We start from the raw sequence: 23,911 nt of genomic DNA, 5'->3' as shown, positions 1-23,911 counted from the left end.
TTCAAGCCCCACTATCGGCAGCCCTGAAGATGGTTTTCCGTGGTTTCCCATTTTCACACCAGGCAAATGCTGGGGCTGTACCTTAATTAAGGTCACAGCCGTTTCCTTCGAACTCCTAGGCCTTTCCTATCCCATCGTTGCCATAAGACCTATCTGTGTCGGTGCGACGTAAAGCAACTAGCAGGAAAAATGTTTTGCCACCCAAGCTTCAGAGGACTACAACGTGCCCTTTACGGAGTGGGAACTCCTTAGCGCTTTGCAAGGTCACGTCTCCTGGTCCGGACAACATCAATAACCAGATGTTGAAACACCTTAGTGATGATAGTTTACTATATCTCCTTCGTGTGTTCAACCGAATCTGGATAGAGGGTGATTTTCCGTCTGAGTGGCGAGAGGGCATATTCATTCCTGTCCTCAAGCCTGACAAAGGTCCTAAGTATGCAGGAAGTTACAGACCAATTTGTCTTACAAACTGCCTGTGTAAGCTATTTGAGAGGATGGTAAATCGCAGACTCGTGTGGTGTCTGGAGGAACAAGGACTCTTGTCCGAGTACCAATGTGGTTTTCGAGCGCTAAATCCACTTGGTACGCCTGTAGAGCTCTATCCAGGATGCGTTTCTCTGCAAACAGCACTTGGTAGCTGTCTTCTTTGACTTGGAGAAGGCCTACGACACCACCTGGCGATATGGCATCCTTTCAGTCCTGCATCAATGGAGATTCCGAGGTAACTTACCGGTATTTATTGCGAATTTTTTGTCCCTCCGTCTATTCTGTGTCCGAGTAGGGAGGACATATTCGCAATACCACGTTCAAGAAAATGGAGTCGCACAGGGATCGGTTCTTAGTGTCACTTTGTTCGTGATTGCCATAAACGGTATTGTCGCTGCTGCTGGTCCAGCCGTAATACCGTCCCTATATGTGGACGATTTTGCTCTGCACTATAGCTCGTGCAGTATGGCAGTCGCAGAGCGACAGTTACAGCAAGCTATTAGGAGGGTAGAGCAGTGGACCTTAGAACATGGCTTTCGTTTTTCCACCACAAAGACCTGTGTTGTCCACTTTTGTCGCCAACGTTTTCTTCACCCTCCTCCTGAACTTTATTTAGGAAATGTAGCTATCCCTGTAGCTGACACTTACCGATTTCTTGGGATCCTTTTCGATAATAAATTATCGTGGGAGCCACATGTGCGGCAGTTGAAAGTGCAATGTGCTAAGAAGCTTAATATCATGAAGTTTCTTAGCAGCACTTCTTGGGGGCTGACCGCGCGGTGCTCCTACGATTCTATAGGGCACATATTTTATCTCGCCTAGACTACGGCAGTGCATCATATTACTCAGCAAGACCAAGCGTTCTTGCGAAGCTAAACAGCATTCACCACAGCGGGGTTTGGTTGGCGACGGGAGCTTTTCGTACAAGCCCCATAGCTAGCCTGCTCGCTGAGTCTGGTGTGCCGCCTTTACACCTGAGGCGCCAGCAACTGCTTCTTACCTATGCTGCTAATTTGCGACAGATGCCACTTCATCCAAGCTATTCTAGCGTTTTCAACAGTGGCAAGCGTTTGCTGTACGCCGCTCGTCCCCGAGCAACGCAGCCGTTTGGAATACGTTTAGATAGCAGTTACAGATTGTTTGACGTACCTTCGGTTCCTTGCCTTGTCAGACAACCAAGTGGGGTACCTCCGTGGGTAGTACGGCGACCTGAAATAATCCTGAACCTACACACTGGCCCGAAGGAGAACACGGACCCTTCGATTTATCGGAGGCTCTTCCTGTCAGTCGTTGGCCGCTATCCAGGCTCAGTCGTCGTCTACACGGATGGTTCAAGGACGGACACGAAGGTGGGCTGTGCGTTCGTTGTCGACAATGATAGGTTTCTTTTCGCTCTCCCGGAAACCTGTAGTGTGTACACAGCAGAGCTCTATGCTATCTGTAGAGCTTTGCAGTACGCACTGTACAATGAACGCCGTCACTTTCTTGTGTGTACTGACTACTTGAGTTCACTCCAGTCTATTGATACCTGTTTCCCTCAGCACCCTCTGGTGCAGCGGATCCAGGACCTGCTGGCCGGGTGTACGGATGCCGGCACCAGAATTACGTTTCTGTGGCTCCCAAGCCACATGGGCATCGAGGGAAATGAGTTAGCAGATCGGGCTGCCAAGGAGGCAGTTACACTGCCCCTGTTGCCTTTCAAGGTTCCAGCAAGTGATATTCACTCTCAGCTGAGACATCTGGTCATGTCTCATTGGGAGATGGAGTGGCAGGCCATTCCACTTCCCAATAAGCTGAGAGCGATAAAAGGAACAACGAAGGTATGGAGGACTTCACTTTGGGCTTCGCGAAGGGAAGCCGTGGTATTATGTCATCTTCGGATCGGCCGCGGTATCATAACTCACTCGCATCTTTTGAAAGGAGAACCCGCTCCGGTGTGTACCTGCGGCGACCATCTTACCGTGGTACACATCCTTACGGAGTGTATGGACCTGGTCGATCTTCGCCGTAGTCTTAACCTTCCGGGTACCATCTCCCTTATCTTGCAAGATGATGAGCAGTCAGCAGACCTCGTAATCCGCTTTATGAGGGATAGTGGTCTGTTTTACCGTGTCTAGCGATGTCCTTTGTCTTCGTGTATTTGTTTCAATTGCGCTTTTAACCTATTGACTTCATTTTAGTTTGTGTTGCGTATTTTAATGTGTTATTTTAACGTCTAATGTAAATGAAGTATATATATATGCACCACCAGGCAATGCCTTATTCCTTTTCTCCCTGTATTTTCTCTTATTTTATTAGAAATAAAGCATTGCGAATTAGATCCACTGCTGTTTTAATCTCATACTCATTTTTTCATCACCATATTTTTTAACTCTTGTCAGTGGATACATTTAAAAAATTTTGAATATCATGTATCATGTCGTCTATCACATTCCATTAGGGGCCGATGACCTTCGATGTTAGGCCCCTTAAAACAACAAGCATCATCATCAAATGTTGTATTATGAAAAACATGGCTTATTAACATCTCAAGACACTTCATGTCATTCAGTAAATTATGAGGAATGTAACTGTGGTTATCATTTCTCTAACATCTTTCCAGGAGAATAGATGTGGCCTGATTTCCAAAAATGTCAAGCCTGAATCTTGCAGCTTTAATTTTTAGTAATTTCGTAAATGTAATTCCCCAGACAGAACCTGAGTATCTCCATCGTTTCACCACTGTACCGTCTCGCTCACACTCTGGGCCACACCTTATCGCTGCAGGCTTCATCCACCCAAAAATGCTCAGCTTGGCTTCCTGCCAATTGTGACTTTGATGCTCTGACGCTATGTCACAGTCACAAATATCAATTTCTCTTTTCATGAACGATATGGTTCAATATAATTGCACTTTCATACTCTTAAAAACTAATTGAAGGCACTGAAAGGAGTACAAAAGAACAGACCCAGGAAATTCAGGAAATAAACCAGGAGAGGAAGGAAATTTAAGTTACCCAATTGCAACAGTCAGTTTTTAGTCGTATAGAATTTTTGCTCCCCTTTTATAGCAAAGTAGTGGAGATTGCAGCAATTTCATTTCATTCATTATCTTCCTTAATCTGTTGTGGGTTTGAACGAGACTTGGTTGGTATTAGAGATACTAAAATGGTGTATACTGTGGTGTTATTATTATATTCGTGGTACAATTCCTAATCGAGTTATTTATGATAGAAGGTTTGGAATGTTTGCTGTTTGATGGAACATAGTCTTAGCGAGCTAGGGCTGGCTCCTACGTCACTTGCCCTATGTCACTCGTAGCATGCTCCCTCTGTTGCCAGATGCTACGTTGGTTCGCAGCGCATGTTTTAAGTTTGAAATACTTAACTCTAGTGCTGGACCAGCGTTCCGGGTACAGTACGATATCATTATGTCTAAGTGCAGTATTTATTATGAGTAGAATTTTGTAAATAAGATGAATTTATTAAGAATGAGCTGTGTGTTTAATATATGTATGTTCAGTCCGTCAGTCAGTCTGCCAAGCCCACTGAACACCAACCGACTATGAGCAACATTTTCACACCATTCGTAGCAGGGACTGGCTGCATAAGGACTGGCATTACTAGCATCACTCATATCTCAGTCACTTTCATATAGTCAAAGCCAAGGATAAGACAGAGACAGATCTATGAAAGTAACAAAATTGCTCTAGCCAATACCAGAAGACATAATGCTCTGTAAACACTAGGTCCTGCCAGCACTGGCGGAGATGTGTTTAATAGAAAAATTATTAATGTAAATTGTATACTGCTATATTTTAGGATATTTTCTTCTTTTTTAATTCAAAAATTAATGGTTGATAATAATAATGTACTTTTGGTTATCATTTGCCACTGACATGGATGCCTTGTTTGTTTGTGAATGAAGTAATTTTAATTTGACCTAATTTGGATCACCTTTCATCAGCATGTAAATCTATGTTTCGATGTGTAATATGTGTAAAGTGTGTGGCCACTATTTGAAAACATTGTAGAGTGAACAGAGAGAAGAAGAGAGCCGTGCGTCCTGTTCTATGGGTATGTGTCCTCAGTAAGCCTGTGTTGTTGTGTGGAATACGCAAGTAGATAATAAATCTTAGTGCCTTTAGTACCAGTTCTTACTGTGGGTAAATATCATAACATTGTAAAATATCCGAAAGTATGCTTTCAAGACAACCTCATTTTTTGTGAATTTTTCTGCCCATGGTGATGTTAGGCTGTTCAGATTTTTGTGACTGAGTTTCCTTGTAATTTTAAGGGAATAATTTTGGAATCTACACTGAGTTTGCTTTTGGATTCTGTATTTGAGCTTGCTGTCTTACTCATAAATGTGTCCTTTATTCTAGCCTTCCATTGGATGTAGGCGATTGTAGCTGCAATATATTGGAAAAAGGAAACGATCTGATGTGCGATTTGCCAGCTCATAATGTACGTGACATGCTGTTGATTTCTCGGGAACAGCCAATGAATCCACCTGAAGAAGGCATACACAGTTGTAACGAGTGTGGTAAGAAGTTTTCGCGGAAATCCTTGTTGGAAAGACACGTGCTCGTTCATACTGAAGAGCGTCCATTTTGTTGTAACGTCTGTTGTAAGGGTTTTCGACAGAAGGGTAATTTAAATAAGCACCTGTTGATCCATACTGATGAACGCCCGTATTGTTGCAAAGTGTGTCGTAAGTTTTTTCGACAAAAGGGTAATTTAAATACGCACATGATAACGCATACCGCAAATCGTTCGCATTGTGTAGTACGTCCGCACTTATGTGGGGAATGCGGTAAAAGCTTTAGCGAAAAAGCTAGACTCAAGGACCATCTCCTGATCCATGCTGGTATTTTTCCATATACCTGTGGGATGTGTGGTAAAAAATTTCGTGTAAAGTGCAATTTAAGAGCTCACCTCCTCGTCCACAATGGCGAGCGGCCATTCTCATGTGAGGAGTGCAGCAGAAGCTTTCGTCACAGGAGTACACTGCGCAGACACGTGCTCGCGCATAGTGCAGAGCTGCCATTTTGCTGTGACCAATGTAATAGGAGGTTTCGAACAGGGGTCGCGCTAACTAGACACCTTCGTACTCGGGATGGTCCACATGTTTGTAGCGAATGTGGTAGGAAGTTTAATCACAAGGCTACGCTTAAAAATCACATTGTAATACATAGTGGAGAGCGTCCGTACCAATGTGAGGATTGTGGTAGACTTTTCCGTCGTAGCGGCAACCTTACTAGCCACGCGCTTACTCATAGTAGACAAACGTCCCTATAGTTGAGAGGATTGTGGTAAGACGTTTGTCAAAAGTTCACCCTTAAATCAAACGTGCTAACTCATAGCAAGGAATGCTGTCGGAGATTTCGTTATATGTGCACACTAAATAGACACCTGATCACTCAGTTCAGTGCAGAGTGAAGGGCACGCCTGGGTAGAGATAACGGATTTCGTCCGAATTGATATTATGAATATGTACTGTAATCTTGAAATACAACTAATCACTCATACTTGGAGTGTGCTGATATTAATGTACTGATTGTGGTAAAATGATTCGATATTAGATCATGGTTAAACAACTGTATACACATAATTAAGGCATTCACTCTTCTATCATGAATGCTGAGGTCCACCATTCCTTAAGTATAATATTCAAAAACATATGTTCAACAATATTTGAAAGCGCCGACAATCGTAAAAGAATGAGGTAGTAACTTTTATTTCAAGCACGATGACATCGACTGCAAATTTCAGTGCAATTCTGGAAGGATACTCACATTTGCTTGACTAATCCCATCGATATTCAATTGATAAATGCTCAGCGATGGTCCAGGTTCTGAAAAGAACCACACATCTTGTTCACTCTTTAACCGAGAGGCCGTTTCTGACAGTTTGGTCTCATCTTATTACTGTTACTTTCTTGCACCACCCGTGGGACACGTGTAGGGCAGTGTAGTGGTTAATCCTACGGACGTGAAGCAACGTAGACGACATTGTAGAATCATCAATCGTATAAGAACTGGACACAGCAGATGTGGTTATCTGTTGTGCAAATGGGGTTGGACTAGCTCTGCAGATTATGATTGTGGTGTCTTCTCAGTCAATCCGCCACATTGTTGCTGACTGCCCAATTCGAGCTTTCAAAGGAACGCTAATGGACATTCACCGCACATCGCATGAAGCTGTTGATTGGGTCAAAATGCTAGACCTAGAGTTGTAGTATTGTACGGACTTGTGACAATGCACATTTATCCTGAAGCTATATACACGCGTGTACATTGATTCATCACCTGATAAATAATAAAGTAAGTAATTTTAATCAGAAATGTAATTTCTGAACACACCTGTTCACGTATACCGGAAAACGCTTACTGTTGGTACGTATGAGATACGACCTTCAGTGAAAATGCAGGTCTTAAATACATCTTTTTTGTCATTCCGTGCTGTGGCCAAACTGTTGATATCAGTGTGAAGATCAATTTGTTCAAGCATTGAACCACACCTACCCCATCTATCACCACATAAATCAGTGATCCAAGGAACACCGTTGTGATATATTCATGGGGAACAAAATTTGAGGCCCGGATCGTGTCGACTGGACAGGGCACATACATAACCCCGAGCTGAAAACCCCCTTGTAATTAGGTAACAAGGGCAAGACTACATCTATTAGCAATAAAAGAAGAAATGTTTTAATCCTGGGGATTTATTAAATAAATATGAAAAAAACATTTAAATCAAGGGAAGAAAAATCACACAAAATAAACAGGGAAATTAATCGTATTAAACATGGACATACCTTATTCATGTTCACATAGTTGTAACATGGCGTGAGCTCAAGGCTAATTCTCATCAAATGTATAGATACATAATTTAAAATGCTCACTGCCCCTCAATACATCACTATTACATTATCAGCAGCTTCATTTCCATAATTAACAATTCAACCAGGTCGCCCGTTTTACCAGGATTCACATATCCATGGCACTGCACTACATATTACAAGGGCAACTAACAATGAGAAGCCTCAGCACAACAATAAGCCGTGCCGGAGAACAAAAGGCAGATTAGAATAACAACAGATGAGACTGAGCACAGCCCCCATGGACCAATCATAGTCAAGACAGATCCAAAGAATACAATAGGTACGTCCATGCGTAAATAAGAAACCAACATGGTGGTTACTCAAACTGAGCATCAGCCACGGATAAGAATAAAATATATAGCTCTGCGCTGAGAACAAAACAAACAAGGTGCAGAATTAGAAAGTCAAATACAACAGGTCGATCGACATACCATCCTTTTCTCCTCCACACATCCCAACTCACATGCATACCACATTCACGCGCACACAGTGAGGGTATCGGGAATTAAGAAAGGCCGTTCTGATTTCGTAGTCAAATACAAACCATAAATTACGACTCTACGGTCATTACCAGCGGGTCTCACATGTCTGTGTGCGGCGTGCAATTACACATACGGTCAGAATTGAACATTACTTTATTCACATGAATGGCATGTTGCGCCTCATACAACCTGGATTGTACCTCCCGTGGTTGAGACAAGGGGCACATCATGAGGATCACGCAGTATTTAAGCACGCAGTGCGCCAAATCATAACCACAGAGACCATTTTTCAATTACCACCTTAAGTCCACAAACACATTCATTCAAAGCACATCGTACGACGGAGCGGAAAGATGTATGCCATCGACTGTAACATTCGGGAATGACTCGACATCACATTTAAATATAAACAAAGCTACCACATACCTGTGATTATCAATGGTAAAATTGAATAGCAATTAGCGGGAAAAGTCCAGGCTTGAACACATTAAATGAATACTTAAAGCATAAAAATGTCACACCAAACATACCGGCAGCCATTGTTGGTAACCGCCACACATAGAACAGAAGGACTTCACAGAGTAGAACTTATCGCTCTAGCATAACGAACGACCTCACAGATAAAAACGTAGCGTGTGCTGCTCCCTACTGGACGTCATTAGACTGACATATGTAAACATTGAAAGACAAAGCTGAAGGAAGCTATTTGCATAATGAAATGCCAAATAATGAAACATGCGACAAGCATGGTTCAGCATGTATTAAAATTCTGACTCATACTGTACTACTGAGGCATTCTCCTAATGGATTTGGTAAACCTTTCTCACACTAACAGTCCAAATTTGGTAATAGGCTCCCACACACTGTTGTAAACAAAATGTTAAAAAAATTCAAACACCTCCCCTCTCACACTGTTGTAACGAATATGGTAGTATATTTATTGTAAAGGATAATTTTATTTAATATCTGCTCTCTCAATTTCATGTATAACTACTTTTGTGTAAGAAGTGGGGTAGTACATTTTCTTAGAAATCTTAGGAAGACCAAAGTTGCTAACATTGCAGAAACGACACACCATTTTATTACATGAGTTAAATCATTTTCCCGCAAGTCTCGTGTTCAAACACGCCTGGTAGCTCACTTTAGTGAATAGGTACATGAATGTAATGTATAATTCGTTGCTTCCTCTTTTTGGACCACGCTCCCGAGGGACACAGATTTATACCTTACCGATGACGCCCGTGGTATGTTTCAACGTTATTTTCAGGAATTCTTAATCTTAAAAAGGATTATATTAGAAAGGCTACCCCCTTGTATTCAACGTGCAAATATTATATACGTCCGAAGTCTCTGCTTGATTCACGACTGTTCACTCTTTCTGCACTAAGACCAATTAATAGCGATGTATACAAAAGTACATTTTCTTGGTAGTACAGTCGTTGGTGTTACCAGTAATCGTAAGTTACGTGAAAGACTGCACTTTCCTCATGTATGCAGTGCCATGTTTTCCTAACAGGTCCTATGTCAAACAACAGCCAAGCTGAGTGACTCAAAACGGTTAATGTGCAGGATTCCTGATCGCAGCCTGTCAGGTTCGATTCCTGGCTCAAGGAAGTCCTGCGGGATTAAATTCCGGCACCTTGGCATCTCAGAAAACTTAAAGTAATTTGTGGGACATAAAGCCATTCACATTGTCAGTATTATTATTAACCAAACGATCATCGCGCCTTAGGTCCCCTCAAAAATACCTTAAAAGTTGAACACTACCCGTCGGAAGTGGTTTTGCGTGTGGTGGTTACTGTCTTCTTTACGCAGCAGGACATGGTGTTTTACCACCCAGAGATCTTGAGAGTGGTGTGTTGGAGGGATGAGTGCCTCAAAGCACACGGCAATTTTGACTGATTGGCATTACAATTCAGGACTGTACGGCCGTCAAATGGAAGCATTTTGATCACTGCTTATTTTGAACTTATATAGATCTGACGTTATTTTCCTCTGGTGAATGACGAAAGTTGCATCTTATCCTTCTGTACAATTTTTATGTACCATTTTATTACTATACTAAGGACATCCGCTTTGAATTGTCTACGTGGCATTGGTCGCTGGTACAATGATGCAAGTTAACACCTCAGAGTTATAAGATGAGGCACTTGGCTTAAAGCTGACTTGTAATACACAGAACATTACAGTGGACTCTCTCAAGTTATTTATTGATTAAATGCTCAATATACAGCTGCCATTGCAATTCTGTAATCCCTGAGTTAAATTCCAGTCATATCAGTAATACTTGTTTTTTGGGGAAATATGATGGCCAAAATTAGAGATGGCATGTAAAGTCAAACAAAAGAATTTATTAGTAAGAAAATTGTACAGCATATTCTTCACACAGCTCAGCTTGCACATTCTAGATGAGGCACCTGAGTTAACGCTGACTTGAATTATGCAGAACATTACAGTGAAATCATGCAAGGCATTTGTTCATTAATTTCTGAAGATTTGGCTGCGTTTCCAATGGTACAATTACTGAGTGCAGGAAATTTTTGACGAAGATGGACTAGAGAAATTTCTTATATTCACATTAACATAATTGGGGAAGTAGTGAAAATATATCCTGACACTGTAGGTGACTAAGTTTTGAAGTGTTGTGCAATGTGGTCAAGGAAGAGAAACAGTTTTCATTGTTCTGACATTCGTTGCTTTTATAATTTGAAAGACTTGCATTATGAGTTGTAACTCCTTTCCAGATTATAACAACCATGTAACAGTATTGGACCTATCTCGTACCTGAAATTAATTTTTTTTGCTACTTGCTTTACGTCGCACCAACACATATAGGTCTTATGGAGACGATGGGACGGGAAAGGTCTAGGAATGTGAAGGAAGCGGCAATGGCCTTAATTAATTTTCAGCCCCTGCATATGCCTGGTGTGAAAATGGGAAACCACAGAAAACCATCTTCAGGTTTGCTGACGGTGGGGTGGGGTTCGAGCTCACTATCTCCTGGATGCGAGCTCACAGCTGTGCGCTCCGAACCGCACGGCCAACTCGCCCGGTCCTAAAGTTAATAGTGGTATGAATCTAGTCTTGCAGATATCACAGGAGTTCATGTCCGATAATGTACCTATGTACATAGTTAAAGATCGTATTTCCACACTATGTTGGAGAAGATTGCAGTGACACCGATATGAATTTGAGGATTGTACGAACAAGATCTGTAAGAATGAAATGTAGGTGTAATTTATTGAGCCATTCTTCTGTAGGGCGGTCTGGAGTTCACTACACCTGGCACGGAATAACCAAGTCACAGATAACCTGAAATATTAAGGCATGCAATCAAGTGATGATTAACAGAGGAGTCGTTGTTGCACCTTCGATATTATGCACAGGAGATATTTCTTTTCACTTCCCAATCTGTACAAACTTATGTATCACCACCGGAGTAATATTCAAATTATTGAACGTAATGTTTTGGCTCGTTCCTCACCAATGTTGAAGAGGCTGCATGGTTCATTCCGGTGCACTTAATCTGCGGTTGAACATTGGATGTGATATAATCAATAGGCTGTTTAATCTTCTTTTATCATATTGAGTTGAGGAATCCTGTGAATTGCTGCGATATCCACAAAGCAGAGCTTTGGGTCCAGCAGCGAATGTTGTTGCTCTCTCAGCACACCCAGGGGTCACATGTAGGGTAATATGAGGTTAAACCTACGGACGTGTAGCAACGGAAACACAGTCTGGCGAAAAGGAATGATCCTCAAATTCCTGAAGTTAATCCCTTGTAAGACACTTGCCACCCTGCTGAATAATATGTTGGCTAATAGAGTGATTGAAGTATACCTACACGGCAAAATAAGTAAAACTTACAAACTGAGTGACGGATTACCACAGGGATCGGTACTGGCCCCATCGTTCTTCAACGTATATACAGCAGATCTACCTTCAACTCATGCTAGAAAGTTTATATACACTGACGACATCTGTTTGACAGCCCAGTCTGGTGATTTTGCTGGAGCAGAAACCACACTTACTAAAGATCTCTGCAGAATTGATAATTATTTTAAAACCTGGCGACTGAAACCAAACAAAGCAAGAACAGAGGTCAGCTGCTTTCATTTGAGCAACAGACAAGCCAATTATATCCCTCAGGTTCAATTCAGAGGTCATATACTGAAGTTCAATCCTCATCCAATATATCTGGGCGTTACCTTGGATCGATCCTTGACTTACAGCGAACATGTACGCAAAACGTCTGCCAAGATCAAAACCCGCAATAACATCCTCCACAAACTCACAGGAACAAGCTGGGGCCCATCTGCATCCACCCTCCAAGCCGAATACTGCTGCCCAGTATGGCTTAACAGTGCCCATACACAGAAGATAGACACTCAGTTAAACGATACAACGGGGAGTATATCAGGAACCATCCAATCCACACCTTTGGATTGGTTACCAGTTCTTTCAAATACACTGACTGACAGAGCAAATGCAACACCAAGAAGGAGTGGTTCGAAAGGGATGAAAGTTGGGGAAAAAACTGAGACGGCACGGAAGAATAATTGATGTTTATTTCAAACCGATATGCAGGTTACACAATGCGCACGGCATCGACTCAGTAGGATGTAGGACCACCGCGAGCGGCGATGCACGCAGAAACACGTCGAGGTACAGAGTCAATAAGAGTGCGGATGGTGTCCTGAGGGATGGTTCTACATTCTCTGTCAACCATTTGCCACAGTTGGTCGTCCGTACGAGGCTGGGGCAGAGTTTGCAAACGGCGTCCAATGAGATCCCACACGTGTTCGATTGGTGAGAGATCCGGAGAGTACGCTGGCCACGGAAGCATCTGTACACCTCGTAGAGCCTGTTGGGAGATGCGAGCAGTGTGTGGGCGGGCATTATCCTGCTGAAACAGAGCTTTGGGCAGCCCCTGAAAGTACGGGAGTGCCACCGGCCGCAGCACATGCTGCACGTAGCGGTGGGCATTTAACGTGCCTTGAATACGCACTAGAGGTGACGTGGAATCATACGCAATAGCGCCCCAAACCATGATGCCGCGTTGTCTAGCGGTAGGGCCCTCCACAGTTACTGCCGTATTTGACCTTTCTCCACGCCGACGCCACACTCGTCTGCGGTGACTATCACTGACAGAACAGAAGCGTGACTCATCGGAGAACACGACGTTCCGCCATTCCCTCATCCAAGTCGCTCTAGCCCGGCACCATGCCAGGCGTGCACGTCTATGCTGTGGAGTCAATGGTAGTCTTCTGAGCGGACGCCGGGAGTGCAGACCTCCTTCAACCAATCGACGAGAAATTGTTCTGGTCGATATTGGAACAGCCAGGCTGTCTTGCACATGCTGAAGAATGGCGGTTGACGTGGCGTGCGGGGCTGCCACCGCTTGGCGGCGGATGCACCTATCCTCGCGTGCTGACGTCACTCGGGCTGCGCCTGGACCCCTCGCACGTGCCACATGTCCCTGCGCCAACCATCTTCGCCACAGGCGCTGCACCGTGGACACATCCCTATGGGTATCGGCTGCGATTTGACGAAGCGACCAACCTGCCCTTCTCAGCCCGATCACCATACCCCTCGTAAAGTCGTCTGTCTGCTGGAAATGCCGCCGTTGACGGCGGTCTGGCATTCTTAGCTATACACGTGTCCTGTGGCACAAGACAACACGTTCTACAATGACTGTCGGCTGAGAAATCACGGTACGAATTGGGCCATTCGCCAACGCCGTGTCCCATTTATCGTTCGCCACGTGCGCAGCACAGCGGCGCATTTCACATCATGAGCATACCTCAGTGACGTCAGTCTACCCTGCAATTGGCATAAAGTTCTGACCACTCCTTCTTGGTGTTGCATTTGCTCTGTCAGTCAGTGTATTCCACCTCCTCATCTCCGAAGACAAATGGCACTGAAGAGAGAATGGCTTAAATGCTGTGACAATCCTCTCCTACCAATGCATCAAGACTGCTTACATGAAGATCTCAGGCTGAAATCCAGGTACCCTTCTTGGTTACTAGGAAAGAGGCTAGCCCAAGATGAATTTCATACCAACACTGCCTGGCGCGATGGGTGGGCAGCTTCAAACCCTGTCAGATTAGATCTAATTTCGGATCCAGTTATGCAACCTGGTTTCAACTTATCCAGAAAAATCTGGTCATCACTTAATTGGATCAGAACTCAACATGGCAGATGCAACTTCTGGAAACACAAGTGGAAGATTATCAGCGAGCCTTATTGCGACTGCTCTGATGTGCCACAGGCCGTTCAACATATCGTCACAGAGTGCCCACTCCGAAGATTCAGTGGGACAATAAAGGACATCCACGAGGCCAGAGATGAAGCTGTGAGTTGGATAACAAAACTGGACATTCAGGCTTTGCAGCAATGCAGATATTTGTAAATAACCAAATTGTAACAATGTATCCTCATGCCATACGAAATATATATATATATATAATAGGCTGTTGTTTATTTAAATAGGAATTTTACTTGATTTGTTTGCGTAAGAGACATGATATCTACCTTGTATGTATTATGCTTTACTACTTATTATGGCGAAGCATTAGATTGTTGCTTAGAACTCTATCATTTATACACATCAGTCTCGTGTTGGTAGGAACTGGCACGAAAATGAACTTCTGTAGGACTAAACTCTGGCACATCGGCGTCTCCGGAAACCATAAAAGTAGTTATTGGGATGTAAAGTCAACATCCTTGTTTGTCCAACCCTTGTCCCATTTCTGTCTGGGGTTGGGTATAGCTAACATGAATATGTCGTGTCATATTTTTATTTGGATGCCCTTCCTGGCGTCAAATTTATCAGAGGAGTTAATGAATTGAAATGAATGTTGTGATATGTGTATTAGTAGGAAATAAGGGTTGAAGTCCAGTGCCGGCACGTACCCTACCGTCAAATATCACCAAGGGGTCTCCTTATGGCTTAACATCTTTATCCAATGGATGAATTGCCATCAACAGCGCCATATGCCCTCACTCCTTATGAGCTCTGCAGAGAGTTTTAGAATTTAATCCAGGCTTATGGCACACAATCTAGTGATTAGAAGTTCTGCACCTCAACCGCCCCCAAACTGTGTTTCAACATCCTGATGGTGATTTTTTTCTGCCAACAGAACTAGAATCGGCTTGCCACGGTGTCAGACCATTTCGACTTGAATGCCTTAACGATCATGGTGAATAGGCGTGCTACGTAAAGTCAATAACATTATTATTAAATATTTTAACTGGATAATTTGTAATTGACCCTGGAGTTGAAAACCAAACCTACAAACTCGGGGTCAAATCCTCCCAGCTGGCGACTCTAATCAGAAATATAGAGTTTATTCCTGTAAACTTGTGTGACGGGGTTTGATTATACAGCAGAACGTAGGCTTCATAATGTTTCTGATATAGGAGTTGGTGTTAGCTTCACTGCCATGTTTAACAAGCAAGCTGACAGCTACTGGAAGTGTAGTCTGATGTTGAAGGAATGAACTTTACAGGTTTCGTGGGACTGAGTAAAGTGAACCCTCGCTTGTTTCCTCCTGGTTGTTAGAATACAGAGCTGTCACTGCATGATTCATACGGTCACTTTGCAGTTACAGTGTAACCAGTTCTTACGTAGACAAATAAGTACTGTATGTTACTATGTGCTGTCCAGAAGGCAATTCCAAACATGAGGTTTTCCTTCTGTCCGAGGGTTTCAAGTCTTGTTTTGAATCTGTTGGTAGTATCTGTTAAGGTTTTCCTTTACAACAATAATTATTGCCATTTCAGTTATTTACATATTTGGGTAAATGGCTGCTTGAAAACAGGAGACCTGATATTGCTGCTGACCACAAGAGCTTTACTCTATTCGTTATGTCCGAATAGAATATATCTGTTTTTAAACTAGTCTAATAACCCTAGTGTTCAGACATTTTTATTTGCAGATAGCAATTTCGGCCCTTTTCCAATACTCGCCTATACAAGGAGTAATACTTCATTTTATACTTCCTGATAGGGAGAGATTTGCTTATTTACAGGCAGTACGATTATCTAAATAAGCTAATACGAGAAGTTTCGTGATGTGCACCTGTCCAGGGCTCAAGTGCATAATGATTTATTATAATTTACAAACGCGATGGCTGAATGGATTATTTCAAATGAGACCTTCGGAAATATCCGGCATTGAAGTCCCATCACCCCCACTTGAGTAGCATGCATGGCTAAACTCGGGAGCATACGGGTCAAGGGTCTGTCAGTATAAATGGACACTAAACTAACTATAAAGTGGGAGACCAGTCACGAGCGAGACATCGGGAAGTGCGGACGTGTGAATGAGCTGAGGTGCGCAATTTGGGAATAACGATACAGCAATACAGGCTAAGAATTGGAAGATGGCATGGTGCAAGGCAGTGTTGGAAGGAAGGTGGAGTTGAGAGAGGAAGAGAAAATAGTGGTTATAAAGGACTGTTGGAGATTATGTTGTGTGCGACGGTTATTGCGACGCTGCTGGTGGCAGGAGGTATAGAAAAAAATCCGGGTCCAAACCAGGGACCGTTCGGCTGGGAGGAGCTTGAAGAGATCAAGAGAGTGGTGAAGGAAGCAAGCAAAGGAGAAGAAATTAAGGAAATGATGCAGGAACACCAGGCAACCCAAATGAAGGAGATGAAGGACTTAAAAAGTTTTATAAAAGAAGAAATTAGAGGTGTAAATGACAAGTTAGCGGAGATAGAAGATGAGGTAGGGAGCTTGAAAAAGAAGGTGGTGGTACTGGAAGAGGAATTAACAGCAATGAAGAGAGAAGTGAGGTTAGCGAGGAACGAATCAGCAAGAAAAAATGTGTTTGTGTATGGTGTACCTGAGGAAGGAACAGAATCAAAAGTGGAATTAGTATTGAAAGTGGTGGACATAGTTTCGAACAAAATGAAGATAAACTTTTCTGAAGTTGATATAGATGATATATATAGAGTGGGAAGGAACAAGGGACATAGGCGGTGAAGTTAAGATTAATATCAACCCTGATGGCCGATATACTTCTGAGGAATGCTGGAAATTTGAAAGGATCGAACATTTATTTGAAGGCTGAGATAGAGAAAGAAGACAGGATGCGGTCGGATGTCTATAAGCGGCATATGTGGCGTGCTAGAGCGCAGGGATTGCGAGTCAAGATAGTGGGGAGGTGTCTGGTTACTTCAGGCAGAAATTGGTCGCGATCGTGGACACAGGAGGAACTGCTGAGGATGGAAAATTGTGAGGAGGAAATGAGTTGCAGAAATCGAGAGCAGGGCGACATCAGTACGGAGAAGGAAGAGAGAAGAGGGGACTGCGGTGTCAGCGGGCAGGTAGCGAAGACAGCAGAGTCCTTGGTGAGTCAGAACAGCCCAGGAAGGGGTGAATCAACAAGTAGGACACTAGACCGAAGTGAAGTGGATACAGGTAGTGAAGAGGTGACGGGAAGGCAAAGGAGTCAGGGTAGTGACTCAACCTCCCCGAATAGGAATAATGCAGAAATAAACCTGGAGAGAAAGCAGGCGTTAAATAAGGCGAGATCCTTAAGCTTAAAAGATCTATGGGGTGGGAAAAAAGGCTCTGGCACGGAAAAGGGGAAGGATGGGGGTGAGAAGAAAGAGAGGGGTGGGGTGGAGCCAAAAGGAAGAATTACGAGAAGTAAGGGGGGAAGTGGTGAAATGCAGAAGTATAGGGAGGGAGGGGGAGGAAATAAATAACTAGATATGGTGATAGGGATGCTGAATATTGAGGGGTTGATGGGGAAGTTAGGGAATAATGAAATTGTGGATTTAGTGAAAGATTTTGAGATTATTGCTCTAGCAGAGACGTGGTTAGGGAAGGGGGTTGAAATTACATGGGACGGTTATAGAGTAGTTAACGTGTTAAGGAAAAAAATAGGGAAGAGGGGCCGAAACCCAGGGGGCATAGTAGTTTTAATAAGAAATGAGATAGCTGAATGGGTGGAGACGTTACAGACTAGGGTAGAAGGGGTAGTGTAGTTGAGAGTAAAAATGGGGAAGGGGGCAGCGGAAGCAATTTGTCTGGCACTGCTTTATAACCATCCGAGCGATTCAGCGTATGCAAATAAACATTTTTTTGACGAACTGATTGAAGAAATAAACACAATTAAAGGAATGTATGTAGAAGATGGGATGATTTTATTGGGGGATTGGAATGCGAGAGTGAGCAATAGAGTACCGGTATACGAGAAAGAAGTAAAAGTAGACGGGGTACTGCAAAGGAAGAGTAAGGATAATGTTGTAAATAGTTATGGAGAAAGGTTATTAGAGTTATGTGCTCTAGAACATTTATTTATTTTAAATGGGTGGATGAAGGGGGATAGTGTGGGAGATTTGACGTATATTACAACAAATGGAGGGAGTGTGGTGGACATAGGAATAAGCTCAGAGATAGCGTTAAGGAGAATAATAAGTTTTGAGGTGTTAGAATATGGGTTGACAGAACATATTCCTATCAAAATAAAATTGAGAACGTTGGTCGCTGATGAGAAGGGAAAGATGGAGGAAAGTAAGGAGAGGTATAGGAATGGAGGATGGAAGTATGTATGGGATGATAATACTAAAGATAAATTAAGACGGCATTTGAAAGAGGAGGGAGATATATTAAGGGTAGGAATTGAAAGGGCGGTAGAAGGGAATGATATGGATAACGTGCTAAAATTAATTGAACTCCCTGTATGGAGGGTGGGGAAGAAAGTGAGGAGAAGGGTAGAGGGAAAAAAGAATAAAATGAATGGATGGTTTGATGAAGACTGTACGAGAAAACGTGAGGTTGTAATGAGAGCCCTAGCGGAGTTTAGGAAGGAGGGTGTGCAAGAAAAAAGGAAGGAATATTGTAAATTGAGAAGGGAATATAAGGAGGTATTGAATGAGAAGAAAAGAGGATGGAAGGAGGCGGAAGCTGAAAAAATAAATATATATTGTAGAGAGAAGAAATTTGAGAGAATTTGGGAGTCAAAAAACAAGATTAGAAGAACGAAACCGGAGGGGAAGGGGGATAAAATAGGAGAAAACGAGTGGGTTAGGCATTTTAAAAGGCTTTTAGAAGGGGAGAGGAAATTGGGTAGAGAAATAGACAAGTCACAAATTGGAAGGGAACTGGAAGTAGGCATTACAATATTGGATGGGGAGATAACAAGGCAGGAGGTAATTACAGTATTAAAAAATGCTAGACCCAAGGCTGCAGGAGGTGTGAATGGTATTTCCAATAGTGTATGGAAAGAGGTAGGGGCAAATGAACCGATGTTGAGAGGGATTGTGAAATTCTTTAATAGGTTGCTGGAAACGGGGAAATTTCCTAGAGAATGGAGGAAGGGGGTATTATGCCCTATTTATAAAAATAAAGGAGCTAGTAGTGATCCAAACAACTATAGAGGAATTACACTCCTAGACTCGCTATCAAAGGTGTACACAGGGGTTTTGGCGAATAGGATAACAAATTGGGCGGAACAGTACGGTAGGATATCTGAGTTCCAAAATGGATTTAGGAAAGGATGTAATACAGTTGATAATGTTTGGATTCTGGATACTTTGATTACAAAGTATGTGAGGATAGCAGGGCGTAAATTATTTATAGCAGCGATTGATTTAGAAAAAGCCTTTGATACGGTCAGTAGGGAGGCGCTATTTTTGAGATTAGGGGAGGTTGGAATGTCGAAAAAAATGAGGGTGGCAATTGAAACTATTTATGAGGAAGTGTTTGTGATGATTAAATTGCAGGATGGAAGGTTGAGTAAGTGTTTTGAGTCAAAAAGCGGGGTGAGACAGGGATGTAAGCTATCCCCGATATTATTTATATTATTTATAAATAATATTTTAGAGGGTCATGGTGGAGACGCATGGCAATGCCCTTGGGTAGGGAAAATGGAGGTTCCGGGGTTGCTATTCGCGGATGACCTATTGATTTTGGCTTTGACGGCAAATGGCTCGCAAAAAGGGTTGGACAAGGTAGTTGAATATACTAGGAAATGGTCTCTCAGAGTAAATGTAAGAGAGACTCAGATAATGGTGTGTAGGAAAAGGGGTGGGAGAAAGAATAAGGAAGTCTGGAGGCTTGAGCAGGAAGAAATTAAACCAGGGGGGAAAATTGAGTACCTAGGTGTAATAATTAGTAAGAATGCTTCTTGGAAAAATCAGTGTAAGAAGGCAAAACTTAAAGGAAGAGGAGCGCTTGCTGTAGTAGGAGTATTAGAAAAGAAATTTCCAGACGTTAAATACAAAATTCAGAAAACGGTGTTTAAATCACTGGTAATGGGCAAAATGCTATTTGGGGTTGAAGTATGGGGAATGGAGGAAGGCAGGAGTGAACTAAACCAGGTGGTGGCGAAATTTAGCAAGATCATGATGGACCTACCGAATTGTACAGCCAATGCCGGGGCCAGATTAGTCTGTAAAGAATCGATAGAGGTTAAAATTGCTAAGAGGGTGTTCAAGTACTGGATGAGATTGGAGGAAGGGAAGGGTGGGGCGTTAGTACAAGAAACGTTTAATTTTCAGAAAGGTATGACGAATGAAGGTTACTGGGTGAATAAGTGCAAAAAATGGTTACAAAAGATTGGATTGGGGGTATATGGAGAGGTCTGGGGAGATGGTAGGAATAAATGGGTATGGGAAAGGATAAAGGGAAGACTACTAGATATTGAAAGACAGAGCTTAATAGAGGAATGTAGAGAGAGAGTCTCTTTATCAGTATTAAATAAATTGGTGGAAGTAATAAACCCGAAAACGGAGTTTGAGGGTAGAAGGGATAAGAGAGGTTTGTATTGGTGGGTATTGGGTCTTCCGAGGAATAGGGGGTGGGTTGGTAGTGAGAATAGGGATAGATGTGTGTTATGTGGAGAGAAGTGGGAGGACCTGCATATTTTTAATCAATGCCGACCTTTGGCGGAGATAAAGATCAAACTACTAAGTAAGAAGGAGCTGCATATGGTAGGGGAAAGCTATAACATCTTGGTTATGTAGAGAGTGGGAGAAAGGAACGAATATAGCGAAATTCTTAAATGTGGCCAGAGCTATATTTATAAAGAAATTGAGGGAGTAACAGGGGTTGTGCAGATAGTGTGGTTCGTGCTGAGGGAGAAAGCGGGAAGGCATTCTGCTCAGAGGAATGGATATCCGCCCTGAGCAAATGCGGGAAGGGTATCATGGTAATCATGATATCAGAAGAGGGGGCTGTAGTGTTAGGGGAAAGGGGGAGAACACCTTGCCCTGTGGAAAGGTGATCCGCCTGGGGCAAAGGGAAAGCCTGAGAAAATTAGGTAAGCGTTGAGAAAAAGTGAGGTTGAGTAGGTTTGAGGGTAGTGTAAAGCTTAGGTGGAAGTAAAAAAAAAAAAAAAAAAAGCGAGTTGACTGAGTGAACTAGTGGACTTGGAATGGAGTACTGTCTGTTGGTGTGTAAATGAGGAGTGAAAAAAAATGGATTGTTTAAGTGTATTTGTGTGAGGAGGGAGTATAAAGAAGGTATATGTGATAGAATTGTGATAGATTAAGTGGGAATGTAGTTAAGGAGAAAATGTTGGCAGTATGGAAATTATGAAAGTAGGCCAAAAAAAATTCTTTTAAAAAGAATTTAAATGGTGTAGATGCCTTGATGAGGGGTGTAAAAATTGAGGGATTCTTGATGTTTATGTATTAAGTTTAATAGGATGGAAGAAATGGGATCTAACAGTTTGATGTAATTGAGGTGTTGTAGACTGAGAAGACGGAGTGAACTAATGGATTTGGAATGGAAACTGTTTGTTTGTGTGTAAGTGAAATGTTTTAAAAAAAATTCAAATTGTTTTAAGTGCGATATAAAATGATTGTTAGTTGATGTTTAAGTCTGAAGCTTAATAAGGTGAGTTGGTTTGATATATGAAGTGTGGTGCGGTAGGTGGAGAAGACTGAGTGAACTAATGGACTTCGAATGAAAAAAGTTTGTCTGTGTAAAAAAAAAGTGTTAATTGTTTTAGGTGCGTTGATGAGGGATTTTAAATGATTGTTAGCTGATGTTTAAGTCTTAAGTTTTTATAAGGTGAGATGTAAATAGCGGGAGTAGTGCGTGAGAGGTGAGGGTGACGTATCAAGGGAAGAGGGAGGGGTGGGGGACTTGACCCCACTCCAAAGAAGATAGACTTGAGCATGTCCGCACGGAAATGAAAAGGATAGGGAAGGTAGTGTGCTGACAATGGTCAAGAGTATGTGTGACGTACATAGCGGAAGTGTGTTGCAGGCCACCTGTTGGGTCTGGTTTCAGCCAGGGTGGCTTGTAACACATGATAAGGAAAGGAACACAGTGTTTGTCAGCGAGGGTCGGTGAGATACGATACCAGTTCTCACGTGGCAAGGCTGGTGGCTGCTGTAGACGGGTTGGTGGGCGTGTGTTCCATGCCAGGGCTGTTGCAGCGACCAGTCTAATTTTTTTTTTTAGGTGGTAGTCAGGGGTTGGGCTTTGGGTAGTTAGTAGTGCGGTATCGTCCTGCATGTGTGCTGGCTATCCGCGTACGTGTGGGATGATACTGAGTAGATGTAGAGGTAGTAAATGTAGTTAAGTAGTTTTAAGAGATATGTAGTTGTTATTATTGCTTGTTTTCCTTTGTTTCGCTCTGTCTGTCTTTATTGCCTGTAAGCCGATGGTGTACACTAGGGTGGGCAATAAAGATATGTATGTATGTAAAACTATAAAGTGGGAGAGCATAATTATGAGGAAAACGACTTCACTATTCACTTAGAAGAATGGTGTTCCATACATTCAAAACACACTTTAATAAACTGAGAAACACATGTTAAATTCTATGCGAAAAATATGCCATGATATTCATGCATAGAAAAATATGCCTTACTTAGGATGAGCAAGTTAATGTCTGTCAGTCTATACCTGATTCGCATTGTTCACTTCATAACTTAATGATGTTGAAAGGCCCCCCTTCGAACTAATTAACACTCGTAAACACACATTATATACTACTCTGTGATCAAATAAACCAATGCAATTAAAAAAGGCATATCTTGCAACGGTTCATTATCCGTACATCATTATTTGATAGATTACAAGTTATGATTTATGTTTTCATAATATCATTGTGATTGAGGCGTATAGCAAAGCATTCTTAAGCACACTTCCTAGACATGTGAAAGTCGTATCAGAACATTACCTTATTAAGCCCTATCTGATTATGTTATTATTAAATCGCACACAATGCTTGTTTCACCGGGATATTAATACACACTATTTGACAAGACTTATTTCAAAGAACATTGCTTCCTGTGCGACAACACATTTAGCGAACTGCATCAAAGATAATACACGATATAAATATTAACACTCTCTGAAAGAAAAGACAGGGAATAATACACATTATATTTACAAGGAGGCTGATGGATGGTATGGCCCATCTACGATCACTGACAGTGAGCATGGCCATCACTGTCGCATGGGATAGTACCCACGCTCCTTTGACATACGGGGTGCATTTCCTGGAATTCCCTATATCAGTTTAATTAAATACAAGCAGAAAATAGGAGGAATTCTGTCATCTAATGAAATTTTGAGTCTACACGATAGTGCTAATCTCTGAATTTTGCATGTGATTATTTCATCGTAAAGAGGCAGAGTGAACAGCTCATACGAATGTCCCAAGTAGTGGTAAATCGAATCTCCGCTCAGGTAGTTCCCCTCGTCAACCAGGCTATAAATCTGTCAGGCGCACCCGCTGGTGGCCGCTCTCACTTACATCCCCCAACCACGGTGGAGGAGTTTCCGTTTAATTATTATTCTCGCCGAAAAATATTTCTGTTATTTAATTCTGCGGATGCTATCAGACTCCATATATTACTTTGGCCCTTATCTAGTCTCAGTACCATTATCCTGGTGCGGTATACTACATCGCACTTAACACACAATCGTTCGGGGAGATTCACATTTCATCTACCATCTCCGCATTCTGGACAATAACCTGCGAGGTAAGCTCCGCTCTCCTCCCCAATATCTCAAACACTTGCATATTTATGGAGAAGACTCTATCCTTCGGGACTAAAATCAACTATACTTGACACAGTTTACGAAATCCAAGGTGC

General features: G+C 42.4%; 1 protein-coding gene across 1 annotated transcript in view; it reads left to right on the top strand.

Annotated features, from left to right (window-relative positions):
* LOC137502870 (gastrula zinc finger protein XlCGF8.2DB-like) overlaps nucleotides 1–14,186 on the top strand; it is a 78,775-nt gene extending 64,589 nt beyond the window's left edge. Inside the window, exons 6-7 of the mRNA XM_068230028.1 lie at nucleotides 4,853–5,532; nucleotides 14,107–14,186. Of these exons, the coding sequence (XP_068086129.1) occupies nucleotides 4,853–5,532; nucleotides 14,107–14,186 (760 nt within the window). The remainder of the gene's footprint in view (nucleotides 1–4,852; nucleotides 5,533–14,106) is intronic.
* The last annotated feature ends 9,725 nt before the right edge of the window (nucleotides 14,187–23,911 follow it).

This window comes from Anabrus simplex, chromosome 13 (assembly GCF_040414725.1).
Source record: "Anabrus simplex isolate iqAnaSimp1 chromosome 13, ASM4041472v1, whole genome shotgun sequence".
Taxonomy (NCBI): Eukaryota; Metazoa; Arthropoda; class Insecta; order Orthoptera; family Tettigoniidae; genus Anabrus; species Anabrus simplex.
The sequence above is the reverse complement of the archived record's forward strand: the minus strand, read 5'-3'. Positions and strand labels throughout refer to the sequence as shown.